Genomic DNA, 19490 nt, shown 5'->3' on the forward strand with positions numbered 1-19490 from the left:
GATCAACAGAACTGTTGGAAGGAGCATAGGAAGCAGAGCTGCTTCGGTCTCAAAGGGTAGGGCCGTGGCCTCTGGGGTCTCAAAGGGTAGAGCCATGGCCTCCTAGGTTTCAAAGGATCAGATCTTCACCAATTTGGTTCCAAGTGTTGACCAAGAGGATGGGGCTACTGCCCAGAGCTGAGGGAGTGGGGCTAACATGTTTAAGGGGCAGAAGAATGGGGCCTGCTAGGGTCGGGGGTTGGGGTCTCCACTCACATGGACTAGGAAATGGGACCACCCAAAGCTGAGGGAGTGGAGTTGCCATTCCAGTGGGCCTGGAAGGTGGAGCTGAAGCCCAGGGCCAATGGGCATTCACCCAGAATCCAGAGGGCATGTCAACACCCAGAATCTGAAGGGCGGGGCCATTGCCAGATGGTCTTGGAGAACGGAGGATTATTTTCAAGCCTGAAAAATTAATGTAGATTGTTCTGCTGGGTTTTGGACTTGGCTTGGTACCTGTTATCCCTTCTTTCCCTCCAGCTTCTCCCATTTGTAATGGAAATGTCTACGTTGTTCCGTTCCACTATTGTACTTTGGAAACAGGTAACTTGTATTTTAGATTTCACAGGTTTACAGATGAAAAGAAGTTTTGCAGTAGGATAGAATATGCTTAAAGTTTCATCTATATTTGATTTAGATGATTCAGTAGATGAGATTTTGTTCTTGGAGTTGATTCAAGACTTTTATGATAATGTGATGGGGTGAACGTGTTTTGTATATTGCAAGGACATGAATTTTGAGGGGCCAAAGGGTGGAATGTTACGGATTGAATTATGTCCTCCAAAAATATGTATTGTAAATCCTAACCTCTATGCCGATGGTTATAATACAATTCAGGAATGAGCTGTCTTTGTTATGTTAACAAGGCATGATTAGTATAGGGTGTATCTTGAGTCAGTGTCTTTTGAGATATAAAAGAGATTAAACAAGGTAGCAAAGTAGAGTTGGGGAAAGAGAGATGCCAAGCCACAAGAAGATCAGCCAGGAGCAGAAACACAAAGAGACAAGGTCCTTTCCCCAGAGCCGACAGAGAGAGGAATTCTTTGAGCCAGCACCCTGAATTCACACTTCTAGCCTCCTGAACTGAGAAAATAAATTTATGTTTGTTGAAGTCACCCATTTGTGGTATTTCTGTTATAGCAGCACTAGAAAACTGAAGACATTGTATGTACCATTTGCCTACAAGAACCATTGTTGTTGGTTTGTAATCTACTTGGTTATTTTTTATATTCATCATGTATTATCATTTAAATACATAAAGTAAAATGTGTTCCATCATTAAAGAACCTGGGGAAATTTTCCCTAAATTCTTGACACCAAAATAATCCTTACTCAGAGAAAAAAAAGAGGGACCATAGGGACCATATGTCTAACCCCAAATAATAGTTTTCTCTATACTCCTTTAAGACATATTTTAAAATAATCTGCAGCACTTTGGAAGATTTTTATTTATTATTGCCTATCTTAACTATTATGAAATAGAATATAAAGAGATGTATATAATTTAAATAATGTCGAGGTATATAGTAGAAGTCTGGTTTCAATATTATTATGCTTTCTATATTATCTTCCACTGTTTCCTAAAAAAAATATACACACTTGTGATTTGACCCTCAGCTTTGCTAATCACCTTGCTTTTGTCTTTTGCAACTCTAGTCAAATGGGATTGCAGCCATCATTGCTATTTTGGTGTTACTGCTACTCTTGGGCATCGGTTTGATGTGGTGGTTTTGGCCCCTTTGCTGCAAAGTGGTGAGTAAGAAGGATTTACAGTTTTACAGCTCTACTCTTTTTTTCTTTTTAAGTAATATGTAAAATCTGAAATATGAATGAATGTCATATTGTTCAACAACACTAAAATTGAAATTATCAAATTGCATTTTAATTGTTTTTATTGCTATAATAAATTCTAGAAAACATGTATGCCAAAGGATGTTTATTAAAAAACTGAATCTACAAAGAAGTTCAAAATCAGGTTTGGGGGAAGAAGAGGAGAAGAAGGCAGGAGAGGTAGTAGGGATAAAGGGTCTTTCCACCCAAGTACAAGAGAAATTCAAGTAAAACAAATGATATTTTTCTACTAGATTCATTGGGAGAAGCTGATAATCTGGTTTTTTTTTTCTTTTCCAGTGTCTGTTGAGTCATTCATTTCCTCTTTGAAAGAGCTACTATTTCAGGACCTCTATTTGCCTTTCTAAAAAACATTTTAAAAATATGTCATGTTCAAATGTCAGGGTATCTGTTAAACAGTCACTTTCAAGTAATGACAGGTGGTTGCAGTTTGTTTCATTTTTAGTGTTAGCGCAAAATCTTTGAAAGAATATGGGTGTGTGCTAGTTTTCTATTGCTACGGTAACAACTTGCCACATACTTGGTGGTTTGAAACAATATAAATGGATTATCTTACAGTTCTGTAATCAAAGGTCCAACATGAGTCTCACTTGGCTAAACTGAACTAAAAGATATCAGCAGGGCTGCATTCTTTTCTGAAGGCTGTAGGGAAGAAATTTTTTCCTTGCCTTTTCCAGCTTCTAGAGTCTACCCTGGAGCCCTGGTGGCACAGTGATTAACAGATTGGCTGCTAACCAAAAGGTTGACAGTTCGAATCCACCAGCTGCTCCTTGGAAACCCTATGGGGCCGTTCTAATTTGTCTTACAGGGTCGCTATGAGTCGTAATCTACTCAACGGCAGTGGGTTTGGTTTGGTTTTTAGAGTCTATCCCATGTCTTGTTCCATGGCCCAATTCCTCTGTCCTCAAAGCCAGCAATGTTGCATCTCTCTGACTATTCTTCTGTAGTCACATCTTCCTTTGACACTCAACCCAGCTAAGAAAGGTGCTCCAATTTTAAGGAACCATATAATTATATTGGACGTACCCAGATAATCCAGGATAATCTCTCCATCTCAAGGTCCTTAATCGCAGCTGCAAAATTCATTTTGCCATGTAAGGTAACATATTCATACGTCCTGGGAATTGAAGTGTGAACATCTTTGAGGAGCCGTTATTCTGCCTACCACAGAATGGAATGTTGAGTGATACATTTTAGCATGTTTCAGACAGTCCAATTTAGATTGTTCAGGTTTCAGAGATACTTCATAGAAAATATTGTCCTGCAGGAACATTTTTTCAAAGCATGTCTATTACTTAATTTTTTAATATTCCTTTTTTTTAAATCAGCATATTATAAAGAACTTTATATTCTGTAGATCACTGTAGTGTTTTACATAATATGACTTATACTGCTCTTTTTTTTTAATATCACCTCTGCTGACTGACTTCAACTTCCTTGTGATTTCAGGCAGTGCTTTGTATTACTTCTGGATTTATTATTAATTGTACTGCAGTCTGCTTTCATGAGGCAACTTTACAATCCTTTATCTCTGAGCAGTTGTTCCATGGAGGAAGCACAGAATTGACTCAGACAAAAGTAGAGACAAGAAGCATCCTGTCTCTTTGCTGAACTAATCAGTTTCTTGCCATAGCAATTTATGCTTAGTTTCCTGTTGTAATCTCCTTGATTATCCTAGATATGGCTGTTTTAGGGTGGGTAGCATTCTTAAGTCTCAAATTAAAAAGCAGAAAGGTGTCCTAATGTGATTTGTTCTCCTTGATTTTTTAATTTAAATTTCCCAGTGGTGGATTTCCTCCCTTCATTGCTTTGCAATTTCATTTATTATTGACCACAGGGCTCAAAAGTGTCATAGCAGGTTATTTTTTAAAAAGACACAAGCAAAAACTCAAATGGGTTTCTTTGGGAAGTAATCATTTTTTTGTTGCTACATGTGCTCAAATACAGGCCTAGGCCATTATTCTGGGTAATATAGAGCAGATGCAATCATCAGGTGGTGATACTAGATCCTTTCCAACGCTGGAACTCTACAGATCATGATTCAGATTCATGAAGTAATTATGTTTATGTAGAGCATAGAGAGGGCCCTTTAATGGTGTGATTTAAGGATGTCAGGAAGACTTCCTATCTTCAGAAACATCTGTAAATGCTTACTAATTTCTGGAACATATTTAATAATGGTGAACACCATTTATTTACTTACAACTTGAAATATAGATTAAAAGGAGCTAGCCCTGGGCATAGCAAATTTCTGTAACATAGGTGTAAACGCAGGAAGAAGGTAGAGTCAAAATTCTGAATTCTGCCCTTAGCAAGTATTTACTGAGCATCAAATATGTGCCAGGGCAATACAAAAATAACTGTGATTTGATATGGACCTTCCCTTAAGAAATTAACAGTTTAATATAGAAACTCAGTCATGTGGACAAAGAAGCGTGAATGTAGGGTCATAAGTGCCCCAGTCGAAACATGTGTAAAGATAACATAAAGGAGGGGAGATTTGCCAGAGAGCAAAGAGATTGTTTGAGAAAAACCTGACTGAGCAGATGACCATAAGCTGAGTTTTGAATGATAAAATTTTGGCAGTTGATGAGAGACATTTTACATGAAGTGTGTGCAGAATTATGACTTATTCTGACATTCTTTGGAGGGTGCTAAGCTGCACAGTGGTTAAGACCTTGGCTGCTAATCAAAAGGTCAGCAGTTTGAATCCACCAGCCGCTCCTTGGAAACCCTATGGGGCAGTTCTACTCTGTCCTATAGAGTCGCTATGAGTTGGAACTGACTCAACGGTACATAACAACAACAACAAGCTGAGGCCTAATGTGCAAATGAAAAGTGGTGAAAAATGGTTTGAGACATAGCTCAGAATTCCATTAGGGAAAGTCTCATATGTCTTTTGGGAAGTCTGAACTCATCCCATGAATGATGAGAAATTGCTGGAGAAATTTGATCAGTATTACCATGTGAAAGAAGCTTTGCTTGCTCTGCAGTAGGATGGTCCTGGCTGGGATTAATTAAGACTATATTCAACTGAGTTCCGTCAACATTTGATAGGGAGCACCAGTGGACAGATAATGCACCTTAGACATGGATGGAGCAAAGTATTTTTAACAAAATGTAGGTAGTTGGAATCTAAGATGGAAGCTTTGTGGCTAAAGAAAAATGAAGAGATGATGTGATGAGAAGAGGTAAAGGGAGACCATAAGCTTGTGAAAAAGGGGTGATGAATATATCAGAGTTGTGTTTCAATAGACATATACTTGTGAGAAGCTAGAACTAGAATGTGGTCAGTTACATAATTCTTTGCTGTGGTTGTTGGGTGCCATTGAGTTGATTCTGATTCCTAGCCACCACATGTGACAGAATAGAACTGCCCCATAGAGTTTTCTTGGCTGTAATCTTTACAGAAGCAGACACCAGATCTTTTTGCCACAGAGCTACTGGGTGAGCTTGAACTGCCAACCTTTCAGTTAGCAGCCAAGTGCTTAACTGTTGTGCCACCAGGGCTCCTTAGATAATTCTTAGCAGTATTAAATTATCAGGGATCAATATGACTTTAACTGTTTATTGTTACCAGTATTATAACTTTTTTATGGAGAATGAAATGCATTTATTCAGCTTGGTGTTGCCCACATTTCTTTTTGTTGAGTGTGTTTTAAGTACTCTGGCAGTTATTTAAGTCTAATCTTTCAACTGAAACATGGTTTAACAGTTTAAAATATCTGTTCTCAGGCACTTTTATGATTATGTCAGCTATCCACCTCCTTGACAATCATGCTCAGAAGCTCTTAGTATGATAGGAAGCCTGGATAAAAAAGTCCTGAACAGAGACTCCATCCAGTCTCTGTCATATATTCTTTAATCATTTTACATATTATGAAATGATTGAATCATTCATTGCTCTGAGATTAAAATTTCACAAATGTCTGATCGATGATTAGTGATGGCAATATTACTTATATTTTAGTTTTACTTCTATTCTTTGTTGTTGTTGTTGTTGTTGTTCTTTTCTGCCCCAGATAACCTGAAGGGTCTGTGAGCAGTTTATATCAGGTTTCCGATAGTGGCAATTCTTCCTGAGGCAGAGGAAAAAGGATAGGTTGGGGTGAGACAGCTCCAGAGTAAGCTGCAGTTTGGAAATAACCTCTGTGCTAGACTGAATAATGGCTGCCAAAGGTACTTAGGACCTAATCCCTGGAACCTGTGAATATTACTTTATAAGCAAAATCGAATTTTCATGTGTGATTAAGGTAAGGATCTTGAGATGCGGAGATTATCCTGGATTATCTGAGTGAGTCCTAAGTGGAATCACAAATGTCCTAATAAGAGGGAGGCAGAGGAAGATTAGATTACAGAAGAGGAAAAAGCAATGTGACCACAGAGGCAGAGATTGGAGTGATGTGCACACAAATTAAGGAATGTCAGCAGTCAGCAGAAGCTAGAAGAGGCAAAGAACAGTTTTACCTGGAGCCTCCTGAAGAAACCAGCCTTGCTGATATCTTGATTTTTGCCCTGTAAGACTCGGTTTAGACTTCTGGCCTCCAGAACTATAAGATAATACTCTTCTGTTGTTTTAAGCCTCTACAGTTTTGGTAATTTGTTACAGCAGCAAAATAAATCAATATACATCCTCCCAAATAATTCCTCTAGGTTGGGAATCACTGCTTAGGGCTATATCAGTATTGCAGTTTGGGGAATTCTTATGTGATATGTTTTCAAATAAACTCATTACAAAAACTACTCATGGAGTACAAGAGGCTGTAAGATGAAAGGCAATGAAATATTCTTCAAAATGTTTGCAATGGTACAAAGGCTGGCTACTAAAAGCAGAATGCATTTTTTAAAATTAGAAAAAGCAGAAACATCCTCTCTAGAATATTTTATATTAACATAGTAGCCAAAATGCTTTAAAAGTCACCATAAAGAAAATAGTACTTTTTGTGGTGTTTAATAGAACTATAATCAAATAATTATTAATGTGATGATTTGTTTAAAATCTCTCTTCTTTTATAGTCTAATAATTTTGTGAGGATGGGCATCGTGTGTGTTTTACTCATCATTGTAAATGTGGAACGTTGCACAGTAAATTCTTTTTATTTAATGAGTTTTCTTGAAATATCCCAATTTTTAAAATGAAGACCATTGATAACTCTCTGCTTCCAAAATATAGTATCTTCTTGCTAGGTATAATCAAAATTCTGTCAACTATGGAGAAGTCTTATACATGAGGAGATTTCTATGGTATGATCTTAATTCTTTACATCATTTTCTTTGACTTCATTTAAAATTTGTCCCTTATAATGTATATACTCATAGCCACTTATACTGACCCTATAGTTTCTTTTAAACATAAACCCTATAGGATCACTATGCGTTGGAGTTGCCTTGATGGCAATGAGTTTTTCATACATATAGATTATACATACATTTTAAGGAAATGTGAATTTTGTAATTCTATACAATAGGAACTAAGATGCCATTATATGAGAACTTCTTAATTGTAATAAAACTGAAGTAGAAGCAATTTAACTTTTGCACAGTTGCTGCTACTGTACCCACAGAGATTACTAACCTGAGGAATGTGAACTTGGATGGAAAAAATACATACATCTTTATTTTTACCTCTTTCCAAAATTTATAATTTCCTTCATTTATGAATGTAGGCCTTGCCCACGAAAGTATTAGAAGTCCTGAAGACTTTATCACCAGTGGTAATCACACATATCTTATACCAATTAGAGTTGTTCAGATATTTTTAAAATATCTTTTACATGCATTACTACTTCAAAATTATGATGGTTACTAGCCCTGATACTCCCAAAACTCCAAACTTTTTGCTGTCAAGTCTATTCCGACTCATAATGACCCTATAGGACAGAGTACAGGTGCTCTACAGGGTTTCCAAGTAGCATCTGGCAGATTTGAACTGCCAGCCTTTTGGTTAACAGCCGGGCTTTTAACCACCGTGCCGCTAGGGCTCCAACCCTGCTGCTAGATCTCATTATTTAATGAGTTAATAGAGAAGCACATATATTTTTCTATAACAGATTTGTTGTTTTTATAGGTTTGATAATTGTATTTCCATATAGTAACCAAAAAAAAACCATTTGCCATCAAGTCGATTCAGACTCATAGCAACCCTATAAGACAGAATAGAACTGCCCCATAGGGTTTCCAAGGAGCGGCTCGTGGATTTAAACTGCCGACATTTTGGTTAGCAGCCAAGCTCTTAACCAGTGCACCACCAGGGCCCCTCAGTATGGTAGAGGTCCTTTAAAATCCTGTGTATTTTAGTCTATGCATTTAGATATATTTTTCTGAGAAGGGGTTCATAGACTGCCAAAGATGGGCATAGAATGTAAAAGGTTAAGGAGCCCCTCTGCTATGGAACATCTGACCACCGAAGATGCATTTTAATTTGAGACTATTTTATAATTTTAAATCATTTAATGAATGTTCAAGGACGAAAGACAGATGACATCATTTAAATCATTGCAGCATAGGGTCCCCTGTGTGTGTGGGCTTTCCAAGCAAAAATAGAAATCTAAACCAATGCTATGTGGAGAACTGAATCTAGTAATAATTGTAATGAAAGAGCTCTTAGGCAAAGTTGAATTTTTAGGCAGTACAACTAGTGGATTATAGATTGTGTTGAGTTTGCAAACTATTCCATAAGGGGAAAAGTTCTTGTATTTTGTGTGAAGTTATTTCTCACCATCTGTTTAGAGTCTGTATTCTGCTCATTCAGTAGCCTCACATCTAGCCTTTACAACAGTTTTTCTTTAACAAAGACATCAGTATCCTTCCTTTATCCTTGGATTACAAAAGGGGGCAAGGGAAGCTTAAAAAAAAAAAAAAAACTTGTTATAAATTGAATCATGAGTGAGATAGCAGAAAATATGGATGTTTTCATCATTGTTCAGCTTGGAGGATATGCTGTGGGCATGGCAGATTTGTTTTACTAATCAGATGGCAGAAATGACAGTCCTACGGTTGTATCATTTGGGGATAACCAGACACTCCACAGAATTACAGATGTAAGGCTAATGAGGTGGCAAACAAAGGCTTTCTGGAGTGTTGTCAATTAGAGTGTGTTATACAGCTGCAAATAAATATCTGAATATGCTGGAAATGATAAATGTTCACTTTGCTCTAGTGGCCTTGGCCAAAGTTCTCCATCCTCAGGGGAAAATTGTAAGCTCATTTTTCCTTAGTGCATTTAAGACATTACATAAAGATCTCATAAATCCTAATTTAAGAAGCCATTAAAAAAGTTATCTTTTTAAAGCCCAATTTGCTTATAAGAAAGTTGAGCTTTCATGACGAGGATATATCTGACTGGAGCTCTGTAGAATCATTTTCTTAGCCAGCAACAGCTGTGCTGTTCTTTCTAAATAGTAATAATGCTTCTACATTGCACTTGCTTTTTATTGTTGAGGAGGGCTTCTGGTGCCTTTATTGAGTTACTTTGAGAGCAGCCTCATTTTTTTTTTTTTTGGAATGCACAATAAAATAGAAGTAATTTAAATTTTACTATGCTTTCTTTGCACCGTTAATTATAGTGATTTATGTTTGGTTGCCACCTTGAAATAGAGTGTGACGTTAGGACTTATTGCTTCCATGGTGATGTTTTCCGACATCATCATTTATGGAACAGGGTATCAAACTCTTCTGCTTCCCAGTTTATTTGCTTTGACAGCAGCACCTTTGCTTAACTCCTGGCAGAACACACTCTCTCACTGTTCTTCCCAGTCCCCATTTGACATTTTAAATTGTATCTATTGTCCAGATTTCCAGCCAGTTAAGGAGCCCTGGTGCGGCAGTGGTTAAAGCATTCCGCTGCTAACCAAAAGGTCGGCTATTCGAATCTACTAGCCGCTCTGCTCTGTAGGAGAAAGATGTGGCAATCTGCTTCCGTAAAAGATTTACAGCCTTGGAAACCTTATGGGGCAGTTCTGCTCTGTCCTATAGGGTCACTATGAGTTGGAATCAACTTGTTGGCAACAGGTTTGGTTTGTTTTTTCCGGTCTGGCCAGTTATTTGTTCAATGTAAAATTCTGTGAACATTGATGAGTCTGTCAAGGAGAAAAGGAAAGGGAAGATGAGGTCACCCAGACCATGTTTTGGTTTGTTGTTGAAAGCATTTGACTTTGTAGCATTCAGTAAAGAAGGACTTCCCAAGTACTAATGTTAACAGAACTTTGTGTTTATGTTTTTCAAAGGAAAAGCCTACACTTGCTCTGATTTTATCATAAAGAAAGAGGAGAATGAAGGGAAAATCCATATATATTTTAAACCAAATCTGTGGATAGTAAGAATGGTTTCTCTATTGTGTATGGTCTCTTCTTGGGCACTTAGTTAACATGCTTGATGAATCGGATATTTCTTTTCGTTGCTGGCAAAAATCAGTTCTGAAATATTACTTGATAGAAAGTCATTGTACAGTATCTTTTTTTTTCGTTTTCTCTTTTTAAACCAAAGCCGTTCACTGTTGACAGTTCTTTTCACTTTTTTTCTGAATATCAGAACATATGATTGCATCAAGCTGGCTGCAGGCTCCAGTGCTGACATTTTCTAGCGCAAAGAATGCCCACATCACTCGAACATTTGAAAAGTGTTAATGAGCAGATCAAAAGGACTGTTGCCTGAAGCAGCTAACTTTTTTTTTTTAAGAAATAGGCTATCCTCCAAACTGAAATCTTCATTCTAGCAGCTAAGTAGATGAGATGTGATCCTCCCTGATGATGATAATAACAAATGAAAAAAAAATTGGAGAAGAATCAAACTCTGCATATGGTTCATAAAGTGGTGAAAGTGTTTTCCAAAATCTTCAATACAGAGCTGAAGGATGCTAAGTGGAAAAAAATCCTGGCAACTAGGCAATATTATGCCTTTTAAAATCTGCAAATTCTCATAAAATATGGTGCATATGAATACATCCTTTTCTGAAATGAACGTGCTCCTGCACTATTTAATGTAAGAACAGGGCTCTCATGACTGTTTTGTTTTTTTTAAATGTGTTAGGAATAGCAGTAAAATTTCCTCTTTTCCTGCACTAGTTTTACTAAAATGTAAGGATGTCAGTTGGACACAGATTTTTGCCATTTTTGGATTTTGAGCCTAATAATTTAAGATGATTTTTTTCATCCTCCTTGTTATTTATGTGACACAGTGATTAAGAGCTATGACTGCTAACCAAAAGGTCGGCAGTTCGAATCCACCAGCCCTCCTTGGAAACTCTGTGGGGGCAGTTCTACTCTGTCCTATAGGGTTGCTATGAATCGAAATTGACTCGACGGCAATGGTTTTGTTGTTATTGTTGTTATTTATGAGACAGTGTGGTATAGTGGAGAGAGGGCGTATTTTGAAACATCACAAAAAAATATTTTATTTCCTGTTCCAACATTTCTAGGTGAGTGATGTTGGGCATGTTAATTAACATGTTATGTCTCTATGAAATGGCTGTAATGACCTCTGTCTTAGGAGTTGTTATAAGGTCTGAATGAAACTATATCTGTCCACCCGTCCATCCATCCATCCACCCGTCCATCCATCCATCCACCCATCCATCCATCCACCCATCCATCCATCCATCCATCCATCCATCCATCCTAACAAGTAACAGCTACTCAACAAATCATCAGCCTTTCCTTCTGTATCCTTTCCCTTTGAAGCCCAAAACTTATTTTAAGAGGATGTCAAGTGGCAGAAGAAGTTGCAACTCAAAGTTTGTAGGTTGATGGACCTGGTTCCTGGGTTTGAATCCTAGGAAGAAATTCCAGTGTTTACCCTTTATATATCCTTGGGGAAGTTGTTGAAGTTAGAAACTCCTTTCTTTATACTTAAAATGCAAATATGCGTAGTAACCATACAAGATTAGTATGAAAATAAGAGAAATATAAAATGTGCACTATGTGGCAGCACCAATACAAGGTAGTGGTTGTTAATAGTAGTAACAGTGCACAGATGAGCTTTAGCTGTGTTTTAGCTTCTGAAGGTATTGTTATCTGTTGTGGTGGTTGTCCCTCTTAATTTACTGAATCAAAATGTCATGTAGATAGAGTTTAAAGGGCTTTGTTTCTGTGTTAATAGTGTAAAAAATATACTTGCCTGGATTTTAAAATAACTTTAAATTTATGCAGGAGCCATACATTTACTTATTTATAAGATTAATTATACATTATTGGGCCAATATACCTTATGGAATAAGGCAAATACAAATGCATATAGAAATATGGATAAACTTAATGGAAAGACATAGAAACAAAAGAACCTTGTGGAAATATTATGATATATATATTTTTTATCATTCTATTAGAATTTTCATGTTGGAAGAGACCTAGAATTAATTCAATTTATTTTGCTGGTGAAGAAACTTGGGATGGTCTTATGTCTTCCCATCTGCTATTGAGTTCATTAGTTCTCTGACCTTATTGGTTGAAAGAAGAAGGTGATGTTTCATTATCTTTGGAATTAGCAATATTCTAGTTTCTCGGAAATCTCTCTTTATATACTTATTTATTGCTATGAGTTGGAATCGACTTGATGGCACACAGCAACATATACTTCATTCATCAGTATTTTGCTTTTAAATTTGGAGGTTGACTATGATGTTTTGTGAACATTGGTAACTTCATATTCCTTCAGCTTCACATTCAATCATGTTTTTAGCGTCTGCTGTTTGCAGAGCACTTCATTAGCCACTAGTGGTATTTATGAAGAAGTAGAAATGATCACTGCCCTTAAGGAATCTACATTCTTAAAAAAAAGCCAGAAACCAAACCCGTTGCCTTCTGTTAAGGAGCAATAAAAAATTCCAAAACAAACATATAAGCTCAAGCTACTTGCAGCATGAATAGCTCAGTTGTGTAGCCACGTATGTTTATAGATGTTTTAAGGATTCTAGATGAAGTGATAGAAAGTTAGTGGACTAGTCTGTAAAGGCTGAGTGGAACCAAACATGAAAGTTGTCATTTTATTGAGAGGAATCAAAGGGGTTGTCAGTGTGGCTGGAATAGAGGCACATGTATAGGAATGTTTGTAGATAGGATGTTAGGGCTGAACTGTGGAGGGACTGACACACCATGCTGAGGCATTTGAACCATGAGACTAGAAGAGTTGGCTCATACAGATGTACTGAGGAATGGACTTTGGTTTTCAAGATTGTGCCTGATGGTGCTTGAAAAAGGGTCTTCAGTAAAGAGAAAGAATGTAAAGATACCGCTTGTGATCCTGTTTCAGTTTGTTAGCAGTGGATATAGGAAGACTTTAATTTGAAACTTAATTTGAAACTAGATACTATACATAATGGTAAGTATGGCAAAAAATAAATAAAAGAGGAAGAGTCATGGAGGGGAGTGTTCAGTATTTCTCAGAATATAATCTAGAACAGAGGTGGGACACTATTTATGTCTTGAGATATTCAAATGCCACTGCAAGATGAACAGATAATAAGCAGAATACATTTGAAATTTCCACAAAGAAGTGAATATGAGTTCAGATGTATTATGCTCAGTGTAATGGAAGAATATATCTTTATCCCTCTTAGTCTGAGAACTCTAAAGAACACTTAATGGGAATTCATAACACTAAAAGTGGAGACATGATTTGGAAGGTCTTTCCAATAAGATGGAGCCCTGGTTGCATAGTGGTTAAGAGCTGTGGCTGCTAACCAAAAGGTCAGCGGTTGGATTTCATCAGCCTCTCCTTGGAAACCCTATGGGGCAGTTCTACTCTGTCTTACAGCGTCGCTATGAGTTGGAATCGACTCAAGGCAACAGGTTTGGTACAGGTTTTCCAACAAGGTGCAGTGATTCACTGATTTCAGTTGTGGGAATTTGAGCCATTAATCATTTTGACCAGGAAAGTCACTTGATCAGGCCAGTGTCTGGAGAATATTGACCTGATTACATAGGTTAGGTTGAGGGATGAGTTAGACATAGAGAAACAAGCTAGGTGTCTAATTTAAACATGAAGTGAGCACAACAAGTAGAGCAGCCAGAAACTGGTGCCAAAAAAGGCTATTGTAACTATAGATTATCAATCAATTTTATCAATATGTTATTAATTAAAATGCTTAGAATAGAGGTGAGGAGTGGTGGGGGTGCATCTATTTTGTTTGAGTACCACTTACTTATAATGACTCAGCCATACTAAAAATGCCATTATTAGTTCTAGGAGCCACACTTTAAGAGAGATTTTGATCAAATGAAAATGTACTAAAGAAACTGACCATGATAATCAAAGACTCAGAACTATTTTACAAGAAATGATTGAGATGGATAGTCTCAAGAGACATATGATAAGCATTCTAGCATTCAAAAATTGCAATTGCTCTCTTCTGGAAGGAAAATAAGGTGTGTGCAGGTATGTGTGTGTATGTGTGTACGTGTGTGTGTGTGTGTGTGTGTGAGAGAGAGAGATCAGGATCAGGACTAAGAGTGGAAACTATAGAGAGGAAGGCTTTACCTTCATTTGGGGGAAAATTTTTCAAACAATGTGAGTTGCTTACCAATGGAATAAATTTCTTTGTGAGGTGGTGAATTTCCCTTTATTGGAGAAGTGTAAGCATAGTGGATTACTACTTGGTGGGAAGCTTTTAAAGTATTGAAGTTTTGGTTGCGTGTTTATTGGAGGAGTTGAAAAATGTTGTACTAGATACTTTTAAGATCCAGAGAATCCTGAATTTATGATTTTAGGTATGACAGTGGGAGTGGAACAAAAAACCATAAACATCCTTCTTTCTCCCCTTGTCCTTCCTCCCTCACTAGTCCTTCCTTCTTACTTCCTTTGTTTCTTTTTTCCTCCTCTCTCTCCTTCCTTCTTCCCTCTCTCCTTCCTATTTTCTCCCCTTCTCATCTCCCTTCTTTTTATTTCTTCTTAACTTCCCTTTCTTCTTTACATCCTTAAAGTCTATTTTGTGTCACTCTACTAAGTACAGTGAGGAGCAAAGCAGACAAGAAACTTATCCTCTTGAGACTCACAGTTTTTTGGAGCAAAATAAGATGATCAACACTGATAAGTGCTAGGGAAGAAAATAACAGGCATCTGTGAAGAGAGATAGACCTGGTAAGCGATTTGCTGAAATCACTTAGAGGTGAGGAAGAATTTATAGATTATACTAAAATTTTGAGGTTGCAACTGGAAAAGACTGATATTCTTGGGAAAAAAGGGAAGATAAAAAGAGAGTTGACTTTTAAATGAAGATGATTGGGTTGGTTTTGACCTTGTTGAGTATGAAGTGATCTGGTTTCTTTTATTGCTTTTGGACATATAAGTGGGTAATGAAATGAGGTGCTTCCTTCTTGTAAAGGAAGTGTACCTGTAAGTTGATAACCTTAACTTCATTTTGCCTTACTGAACCATTCTTTTTCATCTTAATCCTCCAGTGGCATTTATCTCTGGGCTAACTGTAAAAAAACACAGATTTTTACTCTTCAAGATTACTAGAAAGAACTGGAATTCTTTATTTATTAATCAAATGAAACTGAATTAATTAAAACGGTTAAATAGAAATTAAAACACTTCTTATAGCATTTAAAAAGGAATCCAGTCAAACTAAGTTACTGTCCAGTTATATCTATGTAGTTGTAGCTACTGTCTTATACTTTGTATTTTTCCTGAGGGTTAGATCGAAAGTGAAATTTGAGATGAAAATATTAGAAGTACAAACAGTTATGAGCCAGTTCTTTAAACACTACCAATAACATTATATATTTAAAAAAAAAAACCTTTAATTATGAAAAATTTCAAATATGTACAAGCAAAAATACGATCCCCCCATCACTCACCTTCAATGATTCTCAACCTCTGGCAAACTTATTTCATCTATACCTCCATCCAGTTTCCCACTCCAAATTATTTTGATTAAATTCTCAGAATCATATCATTTCACCTAAAAATATTTCAGTGTATACCTTTAAAAGGTAAGAAATATTTTAAAAACATATTCATGATAATATTAATAATCCTAAACAGTAATAATATTTCCTTCATGATACTCATTTGCCAAGTTGCTATTATTCTAAACTTTAGAAAATTTAATAACATAATTGAAACATTTGACATTAGATGAAGTGAAGCAATTATATTTTCAAACAGTGATTGCTCTTAGTATAGAGACGTGGAAGTGTACCTCATTTTCCAGAAGCCATTAGCACTTGGTCTAAGGTTTTCTATTATCATGATATAAAAGTCCAGATACCCACAAACCAGTGAAGAGCATTTCAAATTAAGATTTTGGCCCCATTTTCTCTCAAATAAAGAATTAGTCATAGAAGATTTCATGAGAGGAGATACTGAGTAGTAATTCACAGGAAAGGAATCTTAGCTAAAAAGTTTATTTATATCTAGGTTAAAAGGTAAGGAAAGAGATTGTTAATTTTCAGATCATCTTATCCAAAAAAGCTCACTTTTTTGTTATCAATTTATGAAAATGTGTCAATGAGTCATAGCAGGAAGATTTTGCTTGTAAATCCTTGCTATATTTGAGGGAAACATATTGTAATTTAGTGAAAAATGTTTGGGTTTTGACTCAGAAGAACCGCTTACTTAGTGAAACTTCGTAAAAGTCATTAAACTTTTTTTGGTCTTATTATTCATCTATGAAATGAAGCTGATAATATCTATATCATGTTGTTGTTGTTAGCTGCCGTTGAGTCAGCCCTCGACTTATGGTGACCCTGTGTACAATGGCGTTGAACTGTTGTGATCCACAGGATAAATTTTCATAGACTGTCTTAATCTGTAAGCTCCTCTGAAACCTGTTCAGCATCATAGCAACATCCAAGCCTCCACTGACAGACAAGCCAGGAATTGAACCAGGCCTCTGACATGGCAGGCGAGAATTCTACCATTGAATGACCACTGTCGTCATCTATATCATAGAACAAGGATAAAATGAGCTACTGTGTGTGAAAGAGTTTTGTAACTAGTAAAAAAAAAAAAAAACAGAACCGTCCCAAAGAGTTTCCAAGGAGCAGCTCATGGATTTGAACTGCTGATCTTTTGGTTAGCAGCTGAGCTCTTAACTACTCCACCAACAGGGCTCCTGTAGTAAGTGCTTCTTACCTGTGGAGCTCAGTTGTACTCTGACACACATGGGGTCGCCATGAGTCTGAACTGACTCCACGGCACTTGGTACTAGTGCAGGTCTTATCTAGTGCTGCCTAACAAATAACTCCATAATTAAATGGCTTCAAAGGACAATTTAGTGTCCTTGGAGTTCTGTGGGTATACTGACTCAGTGAGGAGATTCTCACTTGAGGGTCTCTCATGCAGTTGTCAGGTGTCAGTTGGACTGGAGTCATCTGAAAGCTTGACTGGGCTGGCTATCTAAGATGGCTTCTTCACTCATGCATCTGGCACCTCAGCTGGGATAGCTCAAGCAGCTAGGGGCTGGCCAAGTTTCTCTCTCTCACCATCTAGCCTCTCTGTATGATATTCATTGAGGTGAAAAATTTCAATGAATTTTTGTTGTGTAATTCTAGGCTTCGAGGCAGCCTTACATGATAGCTGGTTTTCCCCAGAGTGAATGTTCCAAAGGTGTTGTTGTTGGGTGCTATTGAGTTGATTCTAACTCATTGTGACTTAGGAAAAATTAAAAAGCTTTTTTTGACCTAACCTCAAAAATCATTTACTGCCGTTTCTACCTTATTCTATTGGTCAGAAGTTAGTCAGATTCAAAGAGAGGGGCATAAATATTAGGAGGCAAGATTCATTGGGGGTTATCTTTGGAGCCACTACAGTGCTTTACTAATCTAATTATTTTTAAACATTCTTACTATTTACTCCTATGTCACTAAAGTTTCTACATATGATTTTTTTTTGGACAGGTTATCAAGGATCCCCCTCGACCACCACCCCCTCCACCAAAAGAGGTAAGTAAGTTTCAAGTAAAGTGCTTTGGGTTTTTTTTTTCTTTTCCTATATCTAGATGTTATCCCCAAATTTGACCAGTTAAATGTGTTGCTAGAAGACTATAATATCTATGTATTAACTTTTAAATTTATGAAACTCAATTGTTATTTTTATTCTTATGATTTTTTTCATGTGCTAGAGGGATGGGACTTTGACACATTGGTAAAAAGTAGACTGGCCTTAAGAATCAATGGTTTAATACACTTTTTATAGAGATATATCAATAGCTCTGTTGTCACTTATTTCATTTAAAAAAGGTTGGAAGATATATCTGGTAATTTAAAATGTTAATACTTTCTTTAAAATGATTGTTGTGTTTATATTACTCTGTGTGACAAAATATTTTTAGCAACATGAAATATGGGATGTACTATTGTTGTGCATTTTCAGTTTCTTAACAGCTGATCTTTTTAGTTCAGATTTCACAAAGATCAAAGTTACTATACATTGATGATTTAAATGGTTCTTGAAATGCTGTCCTAATTTTTATGTTTTATATCTTTAAATAAGAAGTGATTAATAGATAATGATGCTCAGTTAAGGAGCAACTCCTTGCCACCTAGGAGTGGTATAAGGGAGAATCCCAAAATTTGAGGAAGGGAAAAAGTCCCCATATCCTCTAGAACTCCACCTGAAATTTATGCATGTAAGCATAAATAAATGTATTTCACATGCCCTGTATGTAAATTTTACTGCATTTTTTCCATTTCAATAGCATTATTTAGAAAAAGGTTTAAATGTCAGTTATGATTAAACGGTATTTTGAGAAATTAATCTATTTTTAAAAAATTATACCAACAAAGAAGGAAGAAGAACCACTGCCTACCAAGAAATGGCCAACTGTAGATGCTTCCTATTATGGTGGGCGAGGAGTTGGAGGAATCAAAAGAATGGAGGTTGGTATCATTCAAAAAATAGAAGTTGCTAATCTGGAATATGTATTTCTGGGACTATTAAGCCATGAAAACTGTATTTTTCATGATTCAGTATCCTAGTATCATCTTTTTTACTTAATACTGGCTCTTTTCTGGATAATTTTTTTCCTATGGAATCATCTTTTCCATTTTAAAAGTGTTCAAGAACAACTGTCTTCATTAGTCAAAGAATTGCATTGATAAGACCTCTGAATTCCAAAGGGCAAGACAAAGCTAGGGCTTTTCTTAGTGTTTTGGAAAAAATTACCACACAGAACGTCAACTTTGAGGAAGCCAACCACTTAAAGTTGCAACAATGCTGGTCTTTGAAAAGATCTAATGGCCCTGTACTATTTGAGGAGAAAATGTTAAAATATTCAATAGTATGGGTATGACCTTATCACAAACATACAGGAAGCATCTCTAAGGCTTTTTAATAGTTTTTTATTACTACTTATGAACTACCATAATTAATAGTAAATGTCATTTATAGAATTTGATTCAAATTGAACTTTAATATTATATCTTAAAAATCAAATGAAATTTTTTCTCAACACCATAGAAATATTTTTTAAAAGTGATGAATTCATTAATAATAAGCAATTGTTGCCAGTTCTGAGCCCTTAACAATAGCATAGGCAGGCCAGCATACCATCCCAAGGAGCAATTTTAGAAATTTTTTCATTGGTAATTGACTTTGTTATTAAACATAGATCTTGGCATTTTTTCCTCATTAGATAGGTAGATAGCTGCTATTGAGTAGAC

The 19490-nt window shown here is 36.4% G+C and overlaps 1 protein-coding gene across 3 annotated transcripts in view; it reads left to right on the forward strand.

Moving 5' to 3' along the window:
• Positions 1–19490, forward strand: part of ANTXR2 (ANTXR cell adhesion molecule 2) — a 173867-nt gene that overhangs the window by 80476 nt on the left and 73901 nt on the right. For all 3 annotated transcript variants that reach the window (XM_023737605.1, XM_023737603.1, XM_004383113.2), the window contains 3 exons: positions 1696–1791; positions 17727–17771; positions 18615–18707. In XM_023737605.1, the coding sequence (XP_023593373.1) occupies positions 1696–1791; positions 17727–17771; positions 18615–18707 (234 nt within the window). The remainder of the gene's footprint in view (positions 1–1695; positions 1792–17726; positions 17772–18614; positions 18708–19490) is intronic.

This window comes from Trichechus manatus, unplaced genomic scaffold, assembly GCF_000243295.1.
Source record: "Trichechus manatus latirostris isolate Lorelei unplaced genomic scaffold, TriManLat1.0 scaffold00105, whole genome shotgun sequence".
Classification (NCBI taxonomy): Eukaryota; Metazoa; Chordata; class Mammalia; order Sirenia; family Trichechidae; genus Trichechus; species Trichechus manatus.